The sequence below is a fragment of the Mangifera indica genome, chromosome 7 (genome assembly GCF_011075055.1).
Source record: "Mangifera indica cultivar Alphonso chromosome 7, CATAS_Mindica_2.1, whole genome shotgun sequence".
NCBI lineage: Eukaryota > Viridiplantae > Streptophyta > Magnoliopsida > Sapindales > Anacardiaceae > Mangifera > Mangifera indica.
This window is the reverse complement of record NC_058143.1, coordinates 5,018,347-5,039,719: the sequence shown is the minus strand read 5'-3', so window position 1 is coordinate 5,039,719 and position 21,373 is coordinate 5,018,347. Positions and strand designations below refer to the sequence as shown.

General features: G+C 31.6%; 2 protein-coding genes across 4 annotated transcripts; both read right to left on the bottom strand.

Moving 5' to 3' along the window:
- Positions 1 to 976: 976 nt before the first annotated feature.
- On the bottom strand, positions 977 to 8,184 carry LOC123220827. Of its 2 annotated transcripts, XM_044643412.1 has the most exons (8): positions 7,262 to 8,184; positions 6,901 to 6,956; positions 6,049 to 6,158; positions 5,810 to 5,969; positions 5,127 to 5,219; positions 4,549 to 4,680; positions 3,515 to 3,587; positions 977 to 1,155 (listed from the first exon to the last, which is right to left on the bottom strand). In XM_044643412.1, the coding sequence occupies exons 1-7, from the start codon at positions 7,989 to 7,991 to the stop codon at positions 3,531 to 3,533; spliced, it is 1,338 nt and encodes a 445-aa protein (XP_044499347.1). In that variant the 5' UTR covers positions 7,992 to 8,184; the 3' UTR covers positions 977 to 1,155; positions 3,515 to 3,530. The 2 variants fall into 2 exon arrangements, with proteins under 2 accessions (XP_044499347.1, XP_044499346.1); XM_044643411.1 differs by lacking the exon at positions 977 to 1,155 and having other exon boundaries at positions 3,396 to 3,587.
- A 378-nt stretch (positions 8,185 to 8,562) lies between these two features.
- Positions 8,563 to 15,952, bottom strand: LOC123220828 (CMP-sialic acid transporter 2-like). 2 transcript variants are annotated; one of them, XR_006503153.1, is made up of 17 exons: positions 15,721 to 15,952; positions 15,118 to 15,331; positions 14,619 to 14,735; positions 14,194 to 14,250; positions 13,888 to 13,965; positions 12,680 to 12,724; positions 12,081 to 12,140; positions 11,787 to 11,909; positions 11,537 to 11,614; positions 11,313 to 11,382; positions 10,691 to 10,798; positions 10,342 to 10,475; positions 10,166 to 10,245; positions 9,896 to 9,941; positions 9,746 to 9,805; positions 9,044 to 9,089; positions 8,563 to 8,925 (listed from the first exon to the last, which is right to left on the bottom strand). XR_006503153.1 is itself a non-coding variant. In XM_044643413.1 (16 exons), exons 2-15 carry the CDS (start codon positions 15,283 to 15,285, stop codon positions 9,755 to 9,757), a joined length of 1,215 nt encoding a protein of 404 aa, XP_044499348.1. In that variant the 5' UTR covers positions 15,286 to 15,331; positions 15,721 to 15,952; the 3' UTR covers positions 8,563 to 9,089; positions 9,746 to 9,754. The 2 variants fall into 2 exon arrangements, 1 of the variants encoding a protein (XP_044499348.1); XM_044643413.1 differs by having other exon boundaries at positions 8,563 to 9,089.
- Positions 15,953 to 21,373: the final 5,421 nt, after the last annotated feature.

Here is a 21,373-nt window from a genome sequence, read left to right as displayed (position 1 = left end):
CAATAGACGATATGAGATTTCACCCCGAATAAAATTTTTGAGTATTTTTTAATATACAATATAAACACAATGGTTCTCAAGTGTATGAGTTTTGCTTTGTGAGAGAAAAAGATTGGACTGAGCTTAGAATAAATTAGTTTAAGAGAGTTGCAATGTAATGTCTAACCCTTCTTCACTTCAAATGAGCTCAGTTTGTAGGTTTTGTGTGGTTGAAATCATAATAATATCGTTGAACTTGAAAAACTAGTCGTTGACTTCAGAAAGAGATAATTTGCTCTTAAGAACCATTTGTTGGAACAGTCGGTATCACCAATTTCAGCCAATGGTCAACCTTGGTCAAAGTTCACAACGATCGGCTTTAAATGCTCGTGTCACAAAGTAACATTCAATATGCTTTGAACCACCGGTCATTCCTCTCTTCGAATTTTAATTCTTCAAAATCACAAAGGCATGAACGAGAGGGGTAGTGACTTTCATATCAACTTTATTTTGCACTATGAATGGTCGGTATGCATCTTTGAGCAGTTGATAAAAAGGCTTTGATCTTTATTTCCTTAGCCTTGACTTTGATTGTGTTGACTCCATAGGAGCGAGCACATTACCAAGCACCTTCTTTGTTCTCAACTTGAAAACGGTACAAAACAAGTGGTATATTATTTTTAGTGATCGTTCTTGCTCAAATGGAATTATTTCATAATTCTAGAGACATCAATGTGTAAAGGAATAAGTGATGAACAAACTGATTATCAAGTCAATTTTTTGCCTAGTACTGAGCATTCATCTTTAACTACTGATCGTTTCAATGTTAATTCCTATATTTTTCACATTTTGTCCAATTTGTAATACTTTAACACATTCTTTAAACTTGTTAGCAATTTTAACTTATATTTTTATAACCATCAAAATACCTAAGGATCCAACACAAACAATATATGAACTTTATTATAGAAAAAATTACTTGAAGAAGTGTCCAGGATGATAAAATGATCCTAATCATAGTAATAATGCATTCTTGTGTTACATATTATAAATGTTATCACAGTAGCCCTACGTGGCCATTTGTGCTTAGTAGTGGTGAGAAGTTGTATATTTCTCAATCGCTCTCAAACTTGCCTAACCAAACTTTGATGCCTTTTTATAGCTAGAAGCAATATTCTGCAATAAAAAATTTAACAATTCAATTAATTCTTATAATATTTGTCATAATCAAACATCCAAATAAACAAAATAAAAATTTGAAAAAAAATTATTAAATTCTTTTTGCTCGAAATCCTACTTAGTAAATGCAAGAACGAAAAACAATGATACAAAATTATATAGATATGATACAATAAATGATGAAAAACATGTTTATAAAGTACAGTCATACAATTTAGATACGAAAAAAATATGGAATATATATATAGGCTTAATACGACGTATCATCAATATTACATTTTAAAAAATGTGTCATTGTCAATCTTAATTTTAGTACTTTTCTCGGAACACATCACTAAAATTAATATAATATTTCGAATCAAAGTATTTACGTGGCTATTAGACTTAAAATAACATGATATATAATCAATTTTCAAATTATAGTCTACTTTCAAACAAAATACATAGTCAGAATATTCAGTTATAATCTCACAAATACATAACATAGCTAATTAATAAGTCACAACTTTTAAAACAAATATTAATAAAAAGAATCCTGAATCCTAAATTAAAAAAAAAATTATAGAAATCATACAATATCTCTAAAAGTTATATTTTATCCTAGATCATTTGCCCTAATTGAAAAAAACTTTAAGCCGTAATGTTTGTGTTACGAAATAAGATAATCAAATTTGTATTTCTCCACAAGATAAGAATCTAATGTCGAATGATAGAGAATATATATATATATATATATATATGTATCATACCACTACCAATCAAATTCATGTTTTCCTTACAATTAAAATAACAAAGACAAAAAGCTATCATTAGAGGACTTTTTTATATAAATGTGACAAAATAATGAATTTCTTATCTTGATTAGGCCACCAATGTGCATTGAAGGATAAAATAATGATTTGATAGTGAGCAATAAAAATATAAAAGAGAGAAAAAATGAGATTGTAAGGAATTTTTTATTTTAAAAGTAAAAAAATGTAACTTGATACAATTTGGGTTGAGTTTTATATAATTTATTGAACACGATATTATTTGGTATCTTTTATAACACAACTTGGCTTTATTAAAGGAAAAAATTAAAAAATATAGCATTATATAATATGGATGGTTAATTGGAGTTTGATAAGAGAATCATATATATATATATATATATATATATATATGTGTGTGTGTGTGTGTGTATGTGTATGACAAACATAGATAATTCGCTAATTACAACGTGAATTTATTAATTAGGCTCGAAATTTCACACGTCTCACATACACCACACATATTTAGATAGAAAAATTGTAATCCACACGAAATTCCATACATATAGATATCTACATAAAAAATGCATACCCAGCTACGCGTCATGCATGGCAAATTTTAATGAGCTCGACTTGTGGATCACTCATGTCTAATATAAAATTTCAATCAGCCCTACTTCCGAAAATTTTTAATTACCCCCACCATGTACATCACACCAAAATCTATAATTTGCATAATTTACACGTAACAAAATTTTAATTACCATCACCATGCGTACCTCACATAATAACTTAATTATCAAAATATAAAATTCCATAGGTACCCACCATGCGCCATAGGAATGGCAAATGTCATTTAACCCTCCACCTTCATTGGCTTCCACTATGTAGACTTCTTAGAAACAAATCATGCACGATGAAAATTTTGTAAAAAAATAGTGAATTAAATATTCAATTCGAATCCTCTTCAATCACAGTAACATTCATACAACTTATCAATAACATGATCAATTTAATTTATTTCACAAATAAAACCTAGTATAGAAAAAACTTACAATTACATATCTATAACATCTCTATTTTCAATACAAACACAAGTAAATCTCTACACCCTAAACAATCAAAAATGAAAATCCAACATAATGCTTGAGATTGGTGAGAGTTGTATAAATGCGATGATTATTCTTTATGTAGAGTTTATGCAGGTTTTAAAATAGATCAAACTAATTCAAAGACAATTTTATGTAAGAGAGTAATTTCCTCCCTAATATGTTGGCTATAAAAGTATAAACAATGAAGATTATTTTTGTATAACCCTTTAAAAAAGGTTATTTTAATTAATTACCCTAAATATCACTACTCAAATCAAAATTAATGGACTTTGGATAGGAGAGATAAATACAAACTGATGGATCATCTATTTAAGGTTGATTCTTAAAGAATTATAAGATCCAATAAAGATCAAACCAGAAAAAATGAACCCACACATAATTGAAATTATAAGATTTTATTATTGCATTTAGTATTTGGAATAATTTATGAGATTATTAAACTGTCTAAGGTACACAATTAACTGCAAAGAAAAAGCAGCAATATACAAAAATAAACTGTATCCATAAGAATTTAATTTTCATGTATGTTTTTTTCATGCTGATCACCATGCCCTTCAGGAGAGAGTACCTACAAACAACAGAATATACAGGATTTATGTCACAACTAAACTGTAACTGAGATAAAAAAGACACAACTAGAAATCCCATTCCACCTAGTAGTTTTACTCTTAAGGTCAACACACAAAAGGGAGATAAGATGCTGCAAAAACAGCTTGCAACATTGCCTGCTGAATCAAGCCATGCTAACGGGTATACAAGGTGAAGTGATTAAGTAAAGAAAACAGATCGACTGGTTGATAGTGCTTTGTGACAGTAGCATGGAATTTTACTGCAACAAAACACTTTATGTAGCAAGGGGGCCTTCAAATGAAAGAGACCTAGGATGTTACATAGTTGTATGGTGATGGCTATATTAAGGTTATTTGAATTAGGAGAAACAGAATTTTTTTTACTATTACGAAGGAGATGATCCTTCACAGAACTTGATTAAGTCAATTTTACGCTGAAGAGGCTTTCCTAACATGGTGTCTTCAGAGTTCAAATAAATGCTTTCCTTTTTCATTCACCAGAAAAGACAGCATCACAATCTTTCTATTATATCAGTTTGGTTTCAGGGACACCAAGTCTTCTAATTAGTTATCTGTGCTCAAGTGAGATTAGATTAGAGTCTTTAGTACCTAAATATATCAAGTGCTCAGAGAATAACATTCTATAGATAGCTTATCCAACTCTTTGTAAAATCTAGCTTATTCAATTCTTTTAAATTCTTTTCACTCAACATTATTTTTATAAAGTTTCATACCAGAGAAGAAAACACATATTCCTCCTCATTATCAGCACAAAAAGCACCCTAGATATGTGGCTAAACATAAGTCAATCAAACATACATATCCTACGACAGTAAAGCTGAATGGTTTTCTATGGAGAGAACTTTGGCTAAATTTTCATAAATATGCTGAAAGGTAAAACTTTCTGTTCATTGAGCATTTTCTGGAAACCAAATTAAGAGAAACAAAATGTAGACATACCAAGCCCAAAGCTTCTGCCGCTGTTCTATGACTCTCTTCACTGCAAATTCCAACAAGCATATTCATTAAATATTCCCTCTGCTCCACTTTCAAGAGTTTCTCCAGGCCTCGTGCCACCATCTCCATCTCAGGCTGCAGAAGCACATCCATCATTAATCAGAGAAGGTCATATAAAAGAAAAATTTTGTTATATACAGAACAGAAAAAATGAACAAAACCATCCACCAGAAGATTGGTCGGTAGACATTCATCTAGAGTAGCTATAACAATATTTTGAACAGGCTTATACCCAAGTACAGGCTATGCAGCTCATAGTATAAATGGCCCCATCCCCCTTCATCTCTTTTAATTAGATAACAAGCATGATGATAGGTCGTTTTAGTTTCTAGTAGATACTAAGGTCTGTTTCAGGTTTTTCCTTCTTATTTCCCTGTGGAAGGCTACTTCAAATCTTTCTGCATCTTTAAATTCCTCTTTTTAAAAAAAATCTTGCTTTTGATATCAAATGTATTATAAATATAAAAGGATATATTATCAAATAACCTTTAAATTTGTGACTAAGAAAAACAAGAACATACAGAGGACTCTTTAGGAGGAAAAATACGAAGAATATGACATATCTTTGACAGCTCCGACACTGCTTCAAAATGGTTTCCCTGCATTTCCAAAGCCTGCAAAATGTATACCAGTTAAAACATTAGCATTTAAAACAATTACAACTAGTTCCTGCAAAGAAGAAATACAATCAACAAATAGAAAGTTTAGCGAGCTGTAACAACTATCACTTAAGTGTCTTTCAGAGGGAAAAAATGTGCCAATTAGCAACCTCAATTCAAAGATCTGTTACAGATAAAAGGAAACAATGATTTAAAGACAGGTCTTATACATAGCATTCCTTACATTTATTTTTAAAAGAAAGAAAGCTACTGTTGTTTCATGACCATTGCAACAAAGAAACATCAATCCCCAATATCCCATCAATGAATCAGCAAGATTGGGTAATCTCATAATAGATCACCCTTTTTTTGTTATCCTGACAGAATAAATTATACCATAAATATCATCCAAAAGCGTTAAATATTAAAGACCTCCCTAAAGAACAGAATTTCAGATCTGTATTCTAAACATAAACATAAACAGAATTTAACCCTGACTCCAGATAAGCCTATACTTTCTGTTTGCAAGTGGTAGAAAAACAAAAAGCAAAATTGTTTCGGTTCAAAAAGCTAGGACATCTAAGAAAGAGAGTTGGGGACCTTACCCATGCCTGCAACAAACATGAACGTGTGCGTGCAGCAACAGCCGCAGACACCATCCTTGCCGCACGAGAGTTTTCAAGCCCAATGTTATCAGCAAGACCAGCGACGAATTGTCGGGCATCTTCACCATCTACATAAACAGAGGTAGGTTCACCAACCTCCCTGCAAAGTTCTCAAACAAGTTAAACCAAGAGAAAACCAGTACAACTGAATAATGATTAAGTGAATTAAATTCACTTACCGGCTACACACGTTTAGAACGAAATCAATAGAAGTGCGGTATAAGGAATCTCGTGTATTTATTGTGTCAATGGAGACCCGTACTCCAGATGCCCTGCATAGTCGACGTAACTGCTCATCCATACAGGCAAAAGAAGTCCAGTGCACATCGAAGGATCAGCTGACGCAATTGAAATTTTTTTACCACATATTACAATTATTAAATTAAAGAATGAAACTATAAAATTAGTTCAAATTCTATCATCTAATCAAAATGGCATATTGCTAGTTTGTAAGATAATTCGAGAAAAAATAAGCAAATAAAGTAAAAATTGTTACTTTAAGGTTAAGTATGGAACCTTTTTAAAAATACTATAGCATAGCTTAAAATAAATATAAACATTAATAAGATGAAAAAGCTTAACAAAAACAGGAAGGGAAGAGAAGGAAGAAATAAGATTATAAATGGCTTCATATGTATAGAATGAAACAGAGACCACTCACACATATAAGAAAATATGACTACACCAATCATGTTTTCCATGCATGAATGAAAATGTCACTTTGGTTTATGCCCATTGTAAATTAATCACAAAAACAAAATGCACAACCCTTCTCATCTCCCTCGTTTTGTCTTAAACACACAAATAATGACATAAATTAGTTACACATACTTGAAGACTATATATATAGCAGTCCAAACAGATTATCTCTGACAATTTGCCTTCAGAGAAACTAGCCCAACTTCCCAAATAATATAATTTTTAACTCGAACTGGATTCTAAGCAAGCATAAGCAAAGAGTGGATAACTCTAAGAACTCATTATTAAAAAACCGAATGATATAACACCAGAAAGATCACAAAAGCACTGACTTGAATTATATCATCCTCCATAATGTCCTGTCCATGCGTTCTATGGTCGATGATAGCTGGAAATCAACTTCATGAGTTGAATTTGAAGTAGAATCATAAGTAAAGAAATGGAAATATGAAACAAAAGGGGCTAATCTTACCTGCAAGAAAAATAGAAAATATTATTACAACTGGCCCAACATTGCCAGAAGAAGTAGGAATTATACTTATTGTGAATGCAATTGGAACAAGAAACAACAATGAATCCAGTCAACAGCCAGCTTTAACTATATTTAAAATTCAGAATAAAAGAGAAAAATACCAGATAAATAAATGAACTAAATGTCAATTAAATTAAACAAACAAATGAAAAAACACTAACCTCGAATCAATCTGTTCGCCTCTCTCTGATACTCCTCTTTGTCCACAACCAATGTCTGTTCCGCCGCCACAATTGCTGGCCACCAATTGGGTAACCTCTCCTCCTTTCGAACCCGGAAACCTTTCCTTACCCGACCCGGAACTCCATATTCTTCCACTCGACCCGGTGACAACGGGTTCTCCAGAGGCTTACTATAACTCCTCACATTTTTTTCAGTCCCAACCACCACTTCTCTCCCTCCAAGACTCCTATCTCTTCTAACCACAACACGTGGCTGACCAACCCAAAGCCTATCCCTAAACCCTAACCCAAGCTTAATCAAAACCCTAAAAAAGGCCACCAAGACAAACCCAGAGAGCAAGAACCCGCCCACGAGCTGAAGCGAAGACATGCGGCAGGAGACGACGATCCTGCCATTATCATCTAGGGTTACAATAGTTTTGAGATCGTGGTAAGCCTCTTCGGCAGAGGAGAGGAAGCGGTGGAGGCGGGATTTGGAGGAGGATGAAAGGACTGAAATCTGGTGAAAGTCGAGGACTAAATTAATGTTTTCGAAGTCTGCTGGAGGCTTAATGAAAGGATTGTTGTTATGTTCGTGGTTGGGGAGGGGGTTGCGGAGGGTTCTTTTGGCGCGGCGAGAACGGCGTCGGTTGGGGAAGGAGAGGCGGGGGGAGATGAATTTAGGAAGGCATTTAAAGGGTGAGAAAGAAGGGGAGCTGAGAGAGGTCATTTAGTTGAAAGTTACATGCATCAAGTGGAAACGAAGAAGAAAAGAAGAAGGAAAACGGAAAGGACAATAAGAGAGAAAGAGGACGGAGGAAGCAAAGGGTCGTTGTTCGTTACTTGTGGGGACTGCTCTCGTACTCGCACTGTTTTGTGTTGCTCGAGTAACGACCCATCATATCAGGCAGGATTTTGCCTTGATAATTCAGGTACAAGGGCCTTTGCTAATTAAACTCATAACTTCAAAAAATTCAATATAAATTAATTAAAATATTACAATATTTAATCAAGTTTTGACATAATTCAGTGTTATTGCCAAAACTCAATCGTATCTTTTTCTCAATCGGATCAAACTCAAATTAATATAACAAAAACTCAGCTAACCCAAATCAAACTAAACTTGAATAGTGTCAAATTTGATCTCAATTCAGCCAAATCTAACAGTAAATTGGGCAAGAATTTACAGCCCTTCCCGCTGAACAATCTTAAAAGTGTTTGAAACAAAAAAAGCACTCATCCTATCCTACGAAATCATTTTGAGGTAGATTTGGGCATACCTCAAAACTCCCAAAATTGTGTTTATTTAATAGAATAAGTAAGATTTATTACTACCAAAGGAATGTTGTAAAAGTGTTCACAGGGTACACTTAAATAGCACAATAAAATTGGTAGGAAAACAAAGATATTTTCCATATTTTAGACTATAGTCTCGGACACAACCAAAATTATATTTTTTTTTTCTATAAGAAACAATAATATAAGGTTAAAAAATTATATATTGAGGACAAAAATTCTATTCCTGGTCTAAGGTAAAGAATACAAATAAGAGCAGGCAGCACCATATATGTCAGGGCAGGAGGAATTTGGGAGAGCTTGGAACCAAGTTCTTCAGTATTCTCTTTTGAAACCTCTGCCACCATGGCCACGACCCTCATTGCTCTCTGTCATCCAGTCCCAAGAAGTAAAAAAGAGATCTCAAAAAAGCATAAAGAATTTTATATATTTCTAATGATTATTCCACTGAGTGATGATTCTCAGAACTGATTTTATCTCCTGTACCATAATCCAATGTGTCCTGCCAAAAGAATGTCTTCAAAGAAAACTCCTGCAATGAAATTTTGATATGCCAATGAATATTTGATCCGATTAAAAGAAATGAATATTGTGCATTGGTGAAAACTGTATAAAGAAACAGAACATCTTCCTGTCACCATTTGAGATTCAAAGATGCAGACATATTGCTCGAAAAAGGTAAAATATGAACAAGTAATAGTGTTTAAAGTACAGAATGATTTTGAGACATATTCCACATTCTAATTTTATGTGCCACTAAAATTTTTATTATACCCTCAAGACCTTGTGTGAATAAAAAAACAGGTCATTGTAAAAAAACGAAACCGCATTCACAAAAGTTATGTTTTAAGAACCCTCAGCAATAGATCCAAAGTTTCAATGAGAATGCATTTCAGTAGTATAATTCCAGTTAGCATTTTAGCAGATGTTAAGTTTAACAACCCTAAGCTATAGATCCAAAGTTGCCATCAACAAATAATTCAACTATGAATTTACCTGTTGATGAATCATGAGTTTCAATGAGAAAATTCAGTAAAAAAACCAAGAATAATCTATGAAAAGAAAGCCTCTGACACTAATATTGTTGTCACAGGAAGAAAGAAAATAGCCCATATCTCTTTTATAGGTGTGATTAGGCATGCATTGCAACATACAACATAATCATTGGAGTTAACTTAGTATACATACCCAAAAACACTAAGTCGGAAGAAGTGGCTGTCTCTCATCAGATACTACACGGTGACTAGCCTGAAGATGGTGAAACAGAAAGCATGTAAGTCCATACGACAATGGAAACCTTTCTACCAGAAAAGGATAAATAAGCAACTAAAAATTCACCTCTTCATTAGCTCCAGCAGTCATATTTATAAATGAATCTTTGGACCTGAACAGGAAGTAATAAATTTTAAAAATAAAGAGAAAATATCCTGTTACATTTCCAATATTCAAGCGATTTTTTCACCCAAAAAAAAAAGAAAAGAGAGAGAGAAATCAATACAAATCTGATGCTAAATTAATAGAGGTAGGGAGCTTTTTGGCATATTTTCATCAGAACGCAACTAATTTTTACAAGAGATGCATTAAGATCAGAACAAAGGATCTAAATACCTGTGGTTCTCCTCAACCTCTCTTAATTCCATAATCCCATTCTGAGGTTCATCTTTAACTTTTGAAAGGGGTGAAAAGAACTACAGAGAAAATAAGGCACAATAATATCAACTAAAAATTAATAGCAAATTTTAATACTAAATCATCTTTTCAAGAAATCTATTACACATGGTTACCTGATGCATCGAGATGAACACAATAGAAATTCCTAACATAAAGTTCATAGTTAATTTATGACCAAACAAAGCTGCAGATGCTATGCCTGTAAAGATTGTGGCAACTGTTGAAGAGTACTTCTTCAAGATTGTATCTGAACAAAATAAATGATAACACAAATTAGTTTGTGAATGACTATATTCTTACATGGTCTGTCAGAGCAAAAATATAATTAGAAACATTTTTATAAGATGCTTCTAGGAAATCCTATGTCTATTCTAAACTTAGTACAAAATAGCCTTAAATTCAATTTGAACAGAAACATGCGATGACAATCTAAAAAAACATTAATTGATAAATAAAAGCAACCTGCATATTTGAAGAAGAAAGAGGACAAAATTCCTTGTGCTGCATTGTTAAAAATTAGAAGCATAGTAGCTTTTGAATGTCCTTGTAGGATATCAAAGCTATCAGGACCTGAAACATTTAAATTCCAAATGCATAAGGAAAACAGCTCAAATTTCAACAAAAATGTAAGCAAAGTGTGCATCAGGTATCTTTAGGCAAAGGCCCCATTCAGGCTTAAAATATATATGCAGACTGACTATAATGGCAAGTAAATCGAAATATAATATCAGCATGATATCAAGACTAAATGAGTTTTTTTAAAACGTATATATTTACATAAAGTATGTAAATAGAAAGACAAAGTTTCATTATTTTTTATAATTGCAAACCCTACTCTGCAAGCAATTGAAATAGCTTTATAAAAATGTAAACTTCTCTCAAGTTCTATTTCTCTCAAATTTCAGGCTCAACACTTCTCCCTCCAATCATACGTGATTTGAATATATTAGCTGCATTCTCAATCAGAGTTTCATTTAAAAAAATAAAATAAACTTAATATTAAGGTTGAAAAAAAACTCAAGGCCTTCCACGATATAACCTCAACTTGCTTATACTCAGAAAAGAGAAAGAATGCGGTCCATACCTTTGATAATGGCAGTTACCAATATACCTAGAAAGTTGAATATCGCACCATACCCATATAAAAATAAGTTCTGCAACCCAAAGGAAGATTTTAGAGAATAACTAGCTGAAACTATACCTTCTTTAATATCCAAATATTAAAAAAATAATAATAATAATCAGACCAAAATTCTCAGATAATTTCCTCAACCTACACAGAAATTTCAATAAATCACAGTATCTCACCTGTAGATAGATGCTTGTGTCATATTGGCTCTTAAGAGCATATTCATTGTAAACAGAGGCCAAAGATGGAACTGTTACCTGTAAAATGAACTCCTAAGCCTCCAATTTGCAGAACATGTCTTAAAGAATATAATACATTGTGTATTTGAAAACTGCATAACCTAACCGAATGCTATACCAGCTCTTCACTAAGCAGGACAAATAAGTGGGCAAGTGCTGCCATAAACAATAATTAACACATATCACTTACAAAGATCAATGTGTAGATGTATGCACCAGTTGCAACTGGAAGGCCCAAAGCACTTGTCCCTTCAGGCAACGAACGCAACTGGTTTACACTAATTCCAATGAGCAACAGGGCAAGTGCTTCCCACTGTAGCAAAGGCAAAAATCAATTTTCAGAAAATACCATAATAAAAGATAAAATGAAATTGAAATGTGCATGGACAAAAATGAAAGCAAAAGAGTTATAACTAAAATTTTTCCAACTAATGTTCAAAAAAGCTAAATATGGAAATAAATCCATCTAAAATATGGAACTAACCTGAATTATGGAAAATCGGCGTCTCATTATAATCTTCAATAAAACTGCAATTACCAACACCTGCACATTCATGGTCAAGCCAAACAAGTGAAGCCTATAAGCCAACGTAAAATAAACTCTGTTTAAATAGGAGAAAATAACTACCATTTCAAGTCCCAAAAAATAAATTCATGCAAACCCAAAGGCACAAACACCCCAAGTATGAAATTCATATTCAACAAAAACTGCCAAGTCAGACCTTGCATCAGGATGAAACCCTTCTAAGACTTTGCAATTCCCAAAACTAGAGAGTCGAGAGAGAAATTTTACATTCAATAAACAAGAATGCCTTAGCCATTCGAAGAGTAACAAAAGTGATTAAAAAACATTAACGCACAGCTACAAAGAACTTTCTTTAAATGAAAAGACAGGAAGTTCAATAAGTTTTCATTTCCTACCACTTCACACTGAAAATTTTAAAATACATCATAAATCGTAATAAAGAATAACAAAATGAAGTCAAGCCAGTCCCTATTAGGCAAAGAATAACACTCAGGAGCTGAGCAGGGTGTAATATAACCAAGAAGCCAATAATAATAGCACTGCAAATATGAAAATACCTTCAGATTGCTCAGCATTTTTACAGTTGCAGGATTGAAATATAGCTGCAACATAAACAAAAGCATCAAACAATCATGATTTTGAATTTAAGAAATTAAACATAAAAAACATATATGCTCTATAATACTATAACAATCAATTTCCAACAAGAAAGAATCCCATTAAATTCACTCTGGCTAATCACCAACCATAGATTCTGAAATGCCTTAAAATCCCCAGCAACTATACCTACTAGCTCAGATGTTAGCCAGGTTAGTCAATTTGTGTTCTTTTATAACACATCCTCTCAGTTCAAATTTGGTCTGTCAATTGTGTTCTTTTGCAAAATGCCTGTTATTTTCTATGAATCCCTGAAAGTTTAACAAGTTCATCCAATTCTAAACAGACTACTGTTAGTGAGCTCTAACCTTGCTAGTCAAGAAATTTATGCAATCCAAAGGTTGTTTAAACCACTGACTTCTAGGCTGAAACTAGATATTTTTACAAATATCCAATAATATAATAATTAAACCAGTTTTCAATTATCACTGAGGGCAAGTCATCAATCTTTTGTTCTCATTTGATAAATTCAGTTCATTTGACTAAATTTAAGGTTCTAAATTTTGTAGGTAGTATCCCAACTCTTAGCAAGATTTCAAGAAACCTATAAGTTGGGTTGGATTTGAACCAAGTTGACTCAAGCTGGTTAGCTAAATTAGTTTAAACAAGCTCGAACTTAAGCTTAAGGGTTTTATATTGTTGAGCTCAAGTTTGGGGGTATTCGGTTAGCAAAGTTTGCAAGCATGGAAAAATTCGATTCAAATCAGTTAAAACAACATAAGTTTTTACAAATATGAATCAAAACGATGTCATTTTGATTGATTTTGGCTCAGCTATAGTACAAAATTGAGTTTAGCTCAATACGGTAGTCAAACGCAAACTCGACTCCCCTTAAATTGAGCCAAACTCAAACCAGATTGGGGGGAGCCCATCAAGCTCAAGCCAAGGCTCGACTTTGATTTTTTTTTGGCTGAGCCAAACTTGAGCTTACCCAAGCTCAAGCTTAGCTCAACTCAACTCAAACCCAGCCCTACCTATAAGCACCTATGCACTAAGTGGTGCTACAATTTGAGACAAAATCTTGCAAAAAATGAAGTCAACTTGCATAAAGGCTTATAAACATAGAGAGTATCACATTGGCTATGATAAGCAACAAAAAGAATTATACCTGCATAATGAATTTTAGATAGTTATTGATTGCATATAAAAAGGCTGGAACAGCAAGAAGAACATTGCTGCGAGCTGCCTGCAATATAAAGTCATAGGAAATTGCTATGATTACGGGCCATCAAATGGGAGATATTTACTGTCAGCATTCTTACAATAGAAATAAAAGAACAATACATAAACAAAATTATATCAATCTTAAAAATTTTACAATGAACTCTACAAAGCTATATCTAGATCTGAGAATCTTATCCTCGTAATCCATATGTTGAATGCAAATATTTCAACATCAAAAAGAAATTGGTACCTGCAAAAATGTGGACATTGAGAGAAGGGGCTTTTCTCCAACCTTTTGATGCCTGGCCTGCAGATTTAACAAAAATCTTAATGGGATCAATTAAACACTCATATACAGTATAAAAACATAGCATACATCACTCAGAAACTTCCAGCATGAATCTCAATTCACTTCAGAGTAGAATCAGCTACCAAAGGCAACCCCCTGATTTCTGCCTAACTTAAATCCAGCTTTAATAATAATTAAAAGGACACACAATCACTACAATGTGCAGAAACAAATAGTATGAAATAATTAACCAACAATTTCAAATCATCCTCTTAAAAGCACCTTTATTCCTTATGCAGGGTTCATAAGTATTCAAAGAAAATTGAGGACAAAATGCAGGAAACAAGTTATTTACCACGTTGAAGAGTAATTAAAAAGAAGTATACCTGGAGCAAAAGCATAACAATTGCGAATAGAACTTTCGCAAGCTCGGTCAAAAAGTTCACACTAATAGGGCTAAACTTGAAACGGCCATCAACCTTGGACATATACACCAAAATCGGCTGCCAAATAACATTTCGAAATTTAATTTGTCAGTCAATTAAAAAAAAAAAAAAGAACTTATTAGTTGAGATCATAGCATGGCTAGAGACCCTCATTAAATAAATATAGACAAAAGGTAGCAATTGCCCCAAACATAGCAAAACACAGGAGAAGGATATTAATTGAAAGAGAAAAAGTTAGTTACAAAAATAAACATGTAGGCAATTACGTATATGAACTTGATTTCCAAGTAAGAAGAGCCCTTACAGAGTTCAAAGCAACAAACATACGGAACCATGTTGCACAAAAGTAACGCATACAATTGTAAGGTTACAACAAAACAACCAAATAATTAGACCTGATGAAACAATTTATAAACTATTTAAAGGAGAATAAAACTACCTGTAGACCAACTAGCATACAATCACCCACGACAAGGAAGACGTTGAGAACGCGTTGCTTTGATGAAGCCCTGTTCTTGTGGCGATCGTAAGCCCTCGACACGGATTTGGTGGTGGGGGGAACCAATTTGGAATGGCAGACGCTGCATTCGATCATCCCGTTTTTCATCGATTCACCCCCAAAGAATTTGTTATACTCTGTAAAAAAATTGAATCTGCCCAAACAACCAAAAACAAATAAATCCAATAAAGTCATCAAATCCACCATCACAAAATCAAATTTTCTAACACACAGCAACGACATCAATTCCCACAATATTATCAGTTCCCAAGAAAAAAAAACCAAAAAATCTCAACTTGAATCAAGACCAAAGAAAAACACTTTTCCCAATTGTATGAACCACCAAACAGATCAAAAACTTAACGAACCAAACAGATCTCGCCACGTCGCAACCAAAACTCTCAAACTGAAAAACCAAGAGCCAAAACGACGATCTCAAAAATCCACAACATCGATCCAAACAAAGAGATCAGATCTAAGCTGGAAGTAAAATCGCAAAACGTAACCTCACATAAATCAGATCGTGAAAGATACGAATCTCACCAAGTTAGTTACAGTGACAATAGAAGCATTTCTGAGATTCAGCTTCGGCTTATGTTGAAAGCTTATTGCTTTGAATTTGAATTGCTGTGGTTTAAAAGGTCAGTACGAGAGAAAGGCGGAGGCAGAAGAAGAAGAAGAAGAAGAAGAGATGCGAAGAATATGCAGAAAGAGAACAAGAAGAAGTATAAGTTGTTATTCTTTTCCGTGTGTCTTTTGCTTTGAATTCACAACAAGGTCGCTTGTTCTCCTTTTCTTTTTTATTTTATTTTATTTTTTTAATTTTGAGAATTGAGATCGAGACTGTTGTTTTTTGTAACAACTTGGTATAACTCTTAATCACCCCTAATCTTTAGTATAATTCTACCAGTTTCTACTATTAGAATTATTGACGATCTCCCCCTTGTTATACGCACCATTACGTTTCAACATTTCTTTTTCAGTGTATCGTTCAGTAATACTATCTATATACATAGTTTTAAATATATAATTAGATATATAAATAATATATTATCATATAAATAAGTGTTATTTTATCTTTAAAATAAAATTATTTAATTATATGACAACATATAATCTATACGCTAATTGTATATTTAAATCTGTATGCACAAAATTTATTTTATATTATTAAGTGCTAGTGTTGGATTGTTTTAGTTCAAAATAGAACAATTAACAGGCAATAAAACAATGTCAATAAAATTATGAAACAACCTTAATTCGAAGTTCACAATAGGTGTTCCTTTTATGAAATAAAGTATTAGTTTTAAAATTAGCTAGACAAAGTCTTCCTTACTTATGTGGATCATCTCTCAAAAGATAATTCATTCCTATAATCTAACGGGAGCTCACCCACTTATCACAATAGTGATTAGGATTAGATTCGAATCGAGTCTGTTTAAGTTTGAGTTTAAACTCGATTCGAACAAGTCTGAAACAAGTCAATCCTAGCCAAGCTCAATCGAGCTTGGGATCGAGTTACTCATCAAATTTTTAATTAAAAATTTTGATATAAGACGACATCATTTTAATTAATATATATTAAAACAATATCGTTTTAATAACAAAAAACGAGTCAAATCGAATTTAAACCGAGTTCGAGTTCAATTATATATAAATCGAATCGAGTTTAAGCTCAACTCGATTCGAATTCAACCCTAGTGATGGTTTTAGGGTGAAATGAATTGTTTATAATTGTAAATGTAAGATTTATAATAAAACTGAGAAATTAGATTATGACAAACCATACAACCTAGTAGACATCAGCTTGAAGCAAAAGCCTTTGACCATATGTAAAAGGGTGTATATAGTCTAGTTTGATATGATTTGAGAGTTTTTTAAAATCAAATTTATAAAAAAAGTTTGAAGAAAATATTGTTTACTCAAGTTTGAATTACAGTTTGAATATATTAAAATCATTTACTTTTAAATATATATTATTTAATTAAATTAATTAAATTATAGTTTTCTAAGATATAATATAAATACATAAAATAAAAATAAAAAATATTTATAATATACATATAAAGAAAATTACAAAATAAATATAAAAAATTATATATATAATTGTTTATTAAAAAATTTTGTCAATTATAGTTTTATATATATACACACACATATGTATTTTAAAAATATATGATTTATAATTTAGATCAGTTCAAAAATTGCTAAAATCATAACTTAAACAGAAAATTAATTTTTTTGTAATTTATCAATTTAAATCAAACTATTTTATAAACTAAATTAAATAAAAATCATAATTTTTTAATAATTTGTTCCGACCTTACAATTTAAACCGAGCTTTGTAACTCATAATACTAGTTTATTGAATCCTAAACTTTGGGTTATTTACAAAGTACAAAAGGAACTTATCTTTTGTATTACCCTGATTTAAGTGTTCAAAATCTATCAAATTTAAATCTCAATTCAAATATCTAATTTCATCATCAATATAGACCTTTAAGAGGAATTGAGTTGTTGCTTTAGTTGTTTAGTGTGCAGGACTTGTAGGCCTTCGTGTTTCCTTGCTCTCTTTTGCCTGTGAAGAATGAGTTTAAACTGTTTCCGAATCTTCCTTTGAACCTGTTGATTTTTGCTAATTTACTCGTTTACCTAAAAAGAAAAAAATTAAAACTTAGTCCCAAATTCATATCAACATTAGTCTATTAATTCTACATCAGAATCATAAAAACATTTTTAGTGAATAGAATAACAGGCGTCCATAAGAAAGAAAATGGGTGTCGAGAAATTTTTTTAAAATAGTAAACCATGAAGAGTAATATTAAAAAAGATTAGGAGTCAAAAGGGAAGTTAGCGATCATTTCAAAATTATGAAGTTTGGTGACAGAAATAAACGATTGGGTGAATAATTTCGGTGAGCAGTTCTTTTCACTTAAAAAATTTTGGTCAACAGGAAAACGACTGGCTGCTTGGAATGCAAGTGCCGCCCCTCAACTTAATTTTATTTATTTTTTTCTAATTTTCTTTTTTTTTTAATTTCCAATTTTGCACATTTTAAGTAGTACCCTTTTAGTAATTTTATATTAAAAGTTTTTATTTTATGGGAAATTAAATAATTGCCCATTTTGCTCTTTGTTAAGCAAAAATACCCACTTTTCCTATTCCTAAGCAAAAATGCCTACTTTTCAAACTTTCAAGTAAAAATGTCTTAAATATTTTTTAAAATATCAAACATACCCTTCAGTACATTTATATAAATCCTCTCACTTTCACTTTCATTACATACATTTCTCATATCATTCAAACACTCACTTTCACTCTCATTTTCACTCAATATTAATTACTGTGAATTCGTTCAAAATGAAAAAGTTTGTATTTTTAAATTTAAATCGAAAAAAATAATTTGTGATATAAAAATATTTATACGAATCTTAACTCAAAACTTAATTTTTTTTGTTTAAATCTAGTTCATATGTTATATAAAGGGGGCATTTGGATATTTGATAATAATTTAGGGGTTAAATGAAATGCAAAAAAAAAATGAAGGGCATTTTAATATTACACAATGTATTAAGGATTTAAATAAAATTTTAGGAATAGATGGATTTATTTTAATACAAGACAACATATAAAAATGTTAAATGAAATATTAAGAATAGATAGATGTATTTTGATTAAAAACAAAATATAGGGGTATTAAATGAAATATTAGATAATTATAGAGGGTTAAACAAGTGTTAAAAAAATATAGGGGTATTTTGATATTAAACATTAAGATAGTTATAAATGATATGTTAAGAGTAAATGGATGTATTTCAATATAAGACAATATATGAAGGTGTTATATGAAATCTTAGATAACTATAAGAGGTTAATTGAAATGTTAGGACAATATGAGGGGTATTTTGATATTAGACATTTAAAGATGGTTTTAAATAGCATATTAGGAGTAAATAGATATATTTCGATACAAGACAACATATAAAGATATTAAAGAAATGTTACATAATTATAGGGGGTTAAATAAAATTTTAAAAAAATATGAAGGGTATTTTGATATTAAATATTTTAATACGGTTTTAAATGACATGTTAGAAGTAGATAAATACATTTCGATACAAGACAACATATGAGGGTTTTAAATGAAATACTAGATAATTATAGGGTAAATAAAATTTTAGAAAAATACGAGGGTATTTTGATATTAAATATTTTAATACAGTTTTAAATGACATGTTAGAAGTAGATAAATACATTTCGATACAAGGCAACATATAAGGGTTTTAAATGAAATGCTAGATAATTACAGGGGTTAAATAAAATTTTAGAAAAATATAGGGGTATTTTGATATTAAATATTTTAACATGGTTTTAAATGCATGTTAAGAGTAGATAGATGTAACACATGAGAGTGTTAAATGAAGTGCTAGATAATTATAGGTGCTAAATAAAATTATAGAAAAATATGGGAGTCATTTTGATATTAAACATTTTAATACGGTCTTAAATGACATGTTAGGAGTAAATGGATGCATTTTGAGATAAGAAAACTTATGAGAGTGTTAAATAAAATATTAGATAATTATAAATGGGTTAATTGAAATGTTAGACAAATATGAGAGACATTTTGATATAAAACATTTTAAGACTATTTTAAATGGCACATTAAGAGTAAATAGATGTATTTTGAGATAAGATAATATATAAGAATGTTAAATGAAATATTAAATAATTATAAGGGGTTAAATAAAATATTAAAAAAATATGAGAGGTATTTTGATATTAAATATTTTAATATGGTTTTAAATAACATATTAGGAATAGGTAGAGATATTTTGAGAAATAAGAGGTGACATATATATTAATAAATGGTTATTGTGGATTTTTTTTATAAATGTTTAATTTTTTCCTAAAATTTGTCATTGCAGGATTGATAATTAAAATGATTAGTTATGCGTCTGTTCGTTTCCAAGAAAAATGAATCCGACATGATGACAACGTAATGAAGTATGTTGGAGATTGTAAATAATTGGTTAAAATTTTCTCTGAAACAATATTTGAGGAATTTATCCAACTTTTGAGTGAGCATTGTGATCTTGATCTAATCAGAAACTACTTTCAATTATCTATGAAAACAAGAAAAATTGAGCTTGACTGTCTTGTACAGATCCAAAATAATGAAGATGTCTAAGGTCTTATTGACATGTCTCAATACTTCAAGGTTTTATTGGCACATGTCTCAATACTTCAAGGTATAATCTGCCTCAACCATTTTCGTGAATAGTTAGGGCCACTGGTTTCCTCTGGCAACATGGAAATCCAACTATCAAATGTCATCCCGATATGCCTCACGAAGAAGGTGTGGGTTATTGTCCAACTCTATGGAATGATGACTTGCTACTTGTGCTGGTGTCGATGTAATATCACCAAAAAAATTCTACATGCTGAAATGAATATAAAAAAACTTGAATTGCATTAGTTTTTGACAAATATATAAAATAGTTAACCAAATTCAATAGATATAGCAACTTATATCGTCAGTAAACCACTTGTGTAACTTAATAACAATCTTTCAAAGCTCCAATGAAATAAACCTCATGCTCATCAAATGTTGCAACTTCAGTGTACCACGTGAGAAAAGATTCCTCACGCTCTGCAACAGAGGATGGAATGGTCTTAATTTGTTGTTTTGTCCTCAGTTTGATTGGATTTGTATACGGGATGTAAACGAACAGACCCTTCCAGATAACCTAACCATGCGCAATACACACCATTTGAAAAATAACATGAAATTGTTTGATAGAGGCATCGAGCCCTCAAAGAGATCCGCTACATATTCCAATTGGGCCAATTACGAGGAGCAGAGCTAAGAAGATGCAACAAGCCTTAGTTGGACTCGTGGAGGGCTTGGAGACTAAGATCAGCTCATTCAAGGATGACTGGATGCTTGAAGGAGCCAACAGAGAGATCAACTTGATTCAGGCCCAAGCTTATGCGTGAGCAAACTTTGAACGACCATAACTTTTGATTCGGGAGGAGTTACGGGGCCTGTAATATATCAATGCGAAGCTCGTTTCGAGCTCTATAATCACAACCTGGAGGTTTTCTGGTTGAACTCAATTTGGAGGCCCAAATAACATCATTTCAGTTCGTATTTAAGATTTTTAGTTTTATGATTTTGATCTTGTTTGTGATT

Excerpts from the sequence above, each read along its gene's own strand:
- LOC123220827 (XM_044643412.1), bottom strand. The coding sequence starts at position 7,991 with ATGACCTCTCTCAGCTCCCCTTCTTTCTCACCCTTTAAATGCCTTCCT. Across the intron at positions 6,159-6,900 it reads TGGAGGATGATATAATTCAA|TTACGTCGACTATGCAGGGC; the intron begins GTCAGTGCTTTT and ends ATGGATGAGCAG. Across the intron at positions 3,588-4,548 it reads CGGCAGAAGCTTTGGGCTTG|GTACTCTCTCCTGAAGGGCA; the intron begins GTATGTCTACAT and ends TGTTGTTTGTAG.
- LOC123220828 (XM_044643413.1), bottom strand. The coding sequence starts at position 15,285 with ATGAAAAACGGGATGATCGAATGCAGCGTCTGCCATTCCAAATTGGTT. Across the intron at positions 13,966-14,193 it reads CAATGTCCACATTTTTGCAG|GCAGCTCGCAGCAATGTTCT; the intron begins GTACCAATTTCT and ends TTTATATTGCAG. Across the intron at positions 10,476-10,690 it reads TTTCTTCTTCAAATATGCAG|ATACAATCTTGAAGAAGTAC; the intron begins GTTGCTTTTATT and ends TATTTTGTTCAG.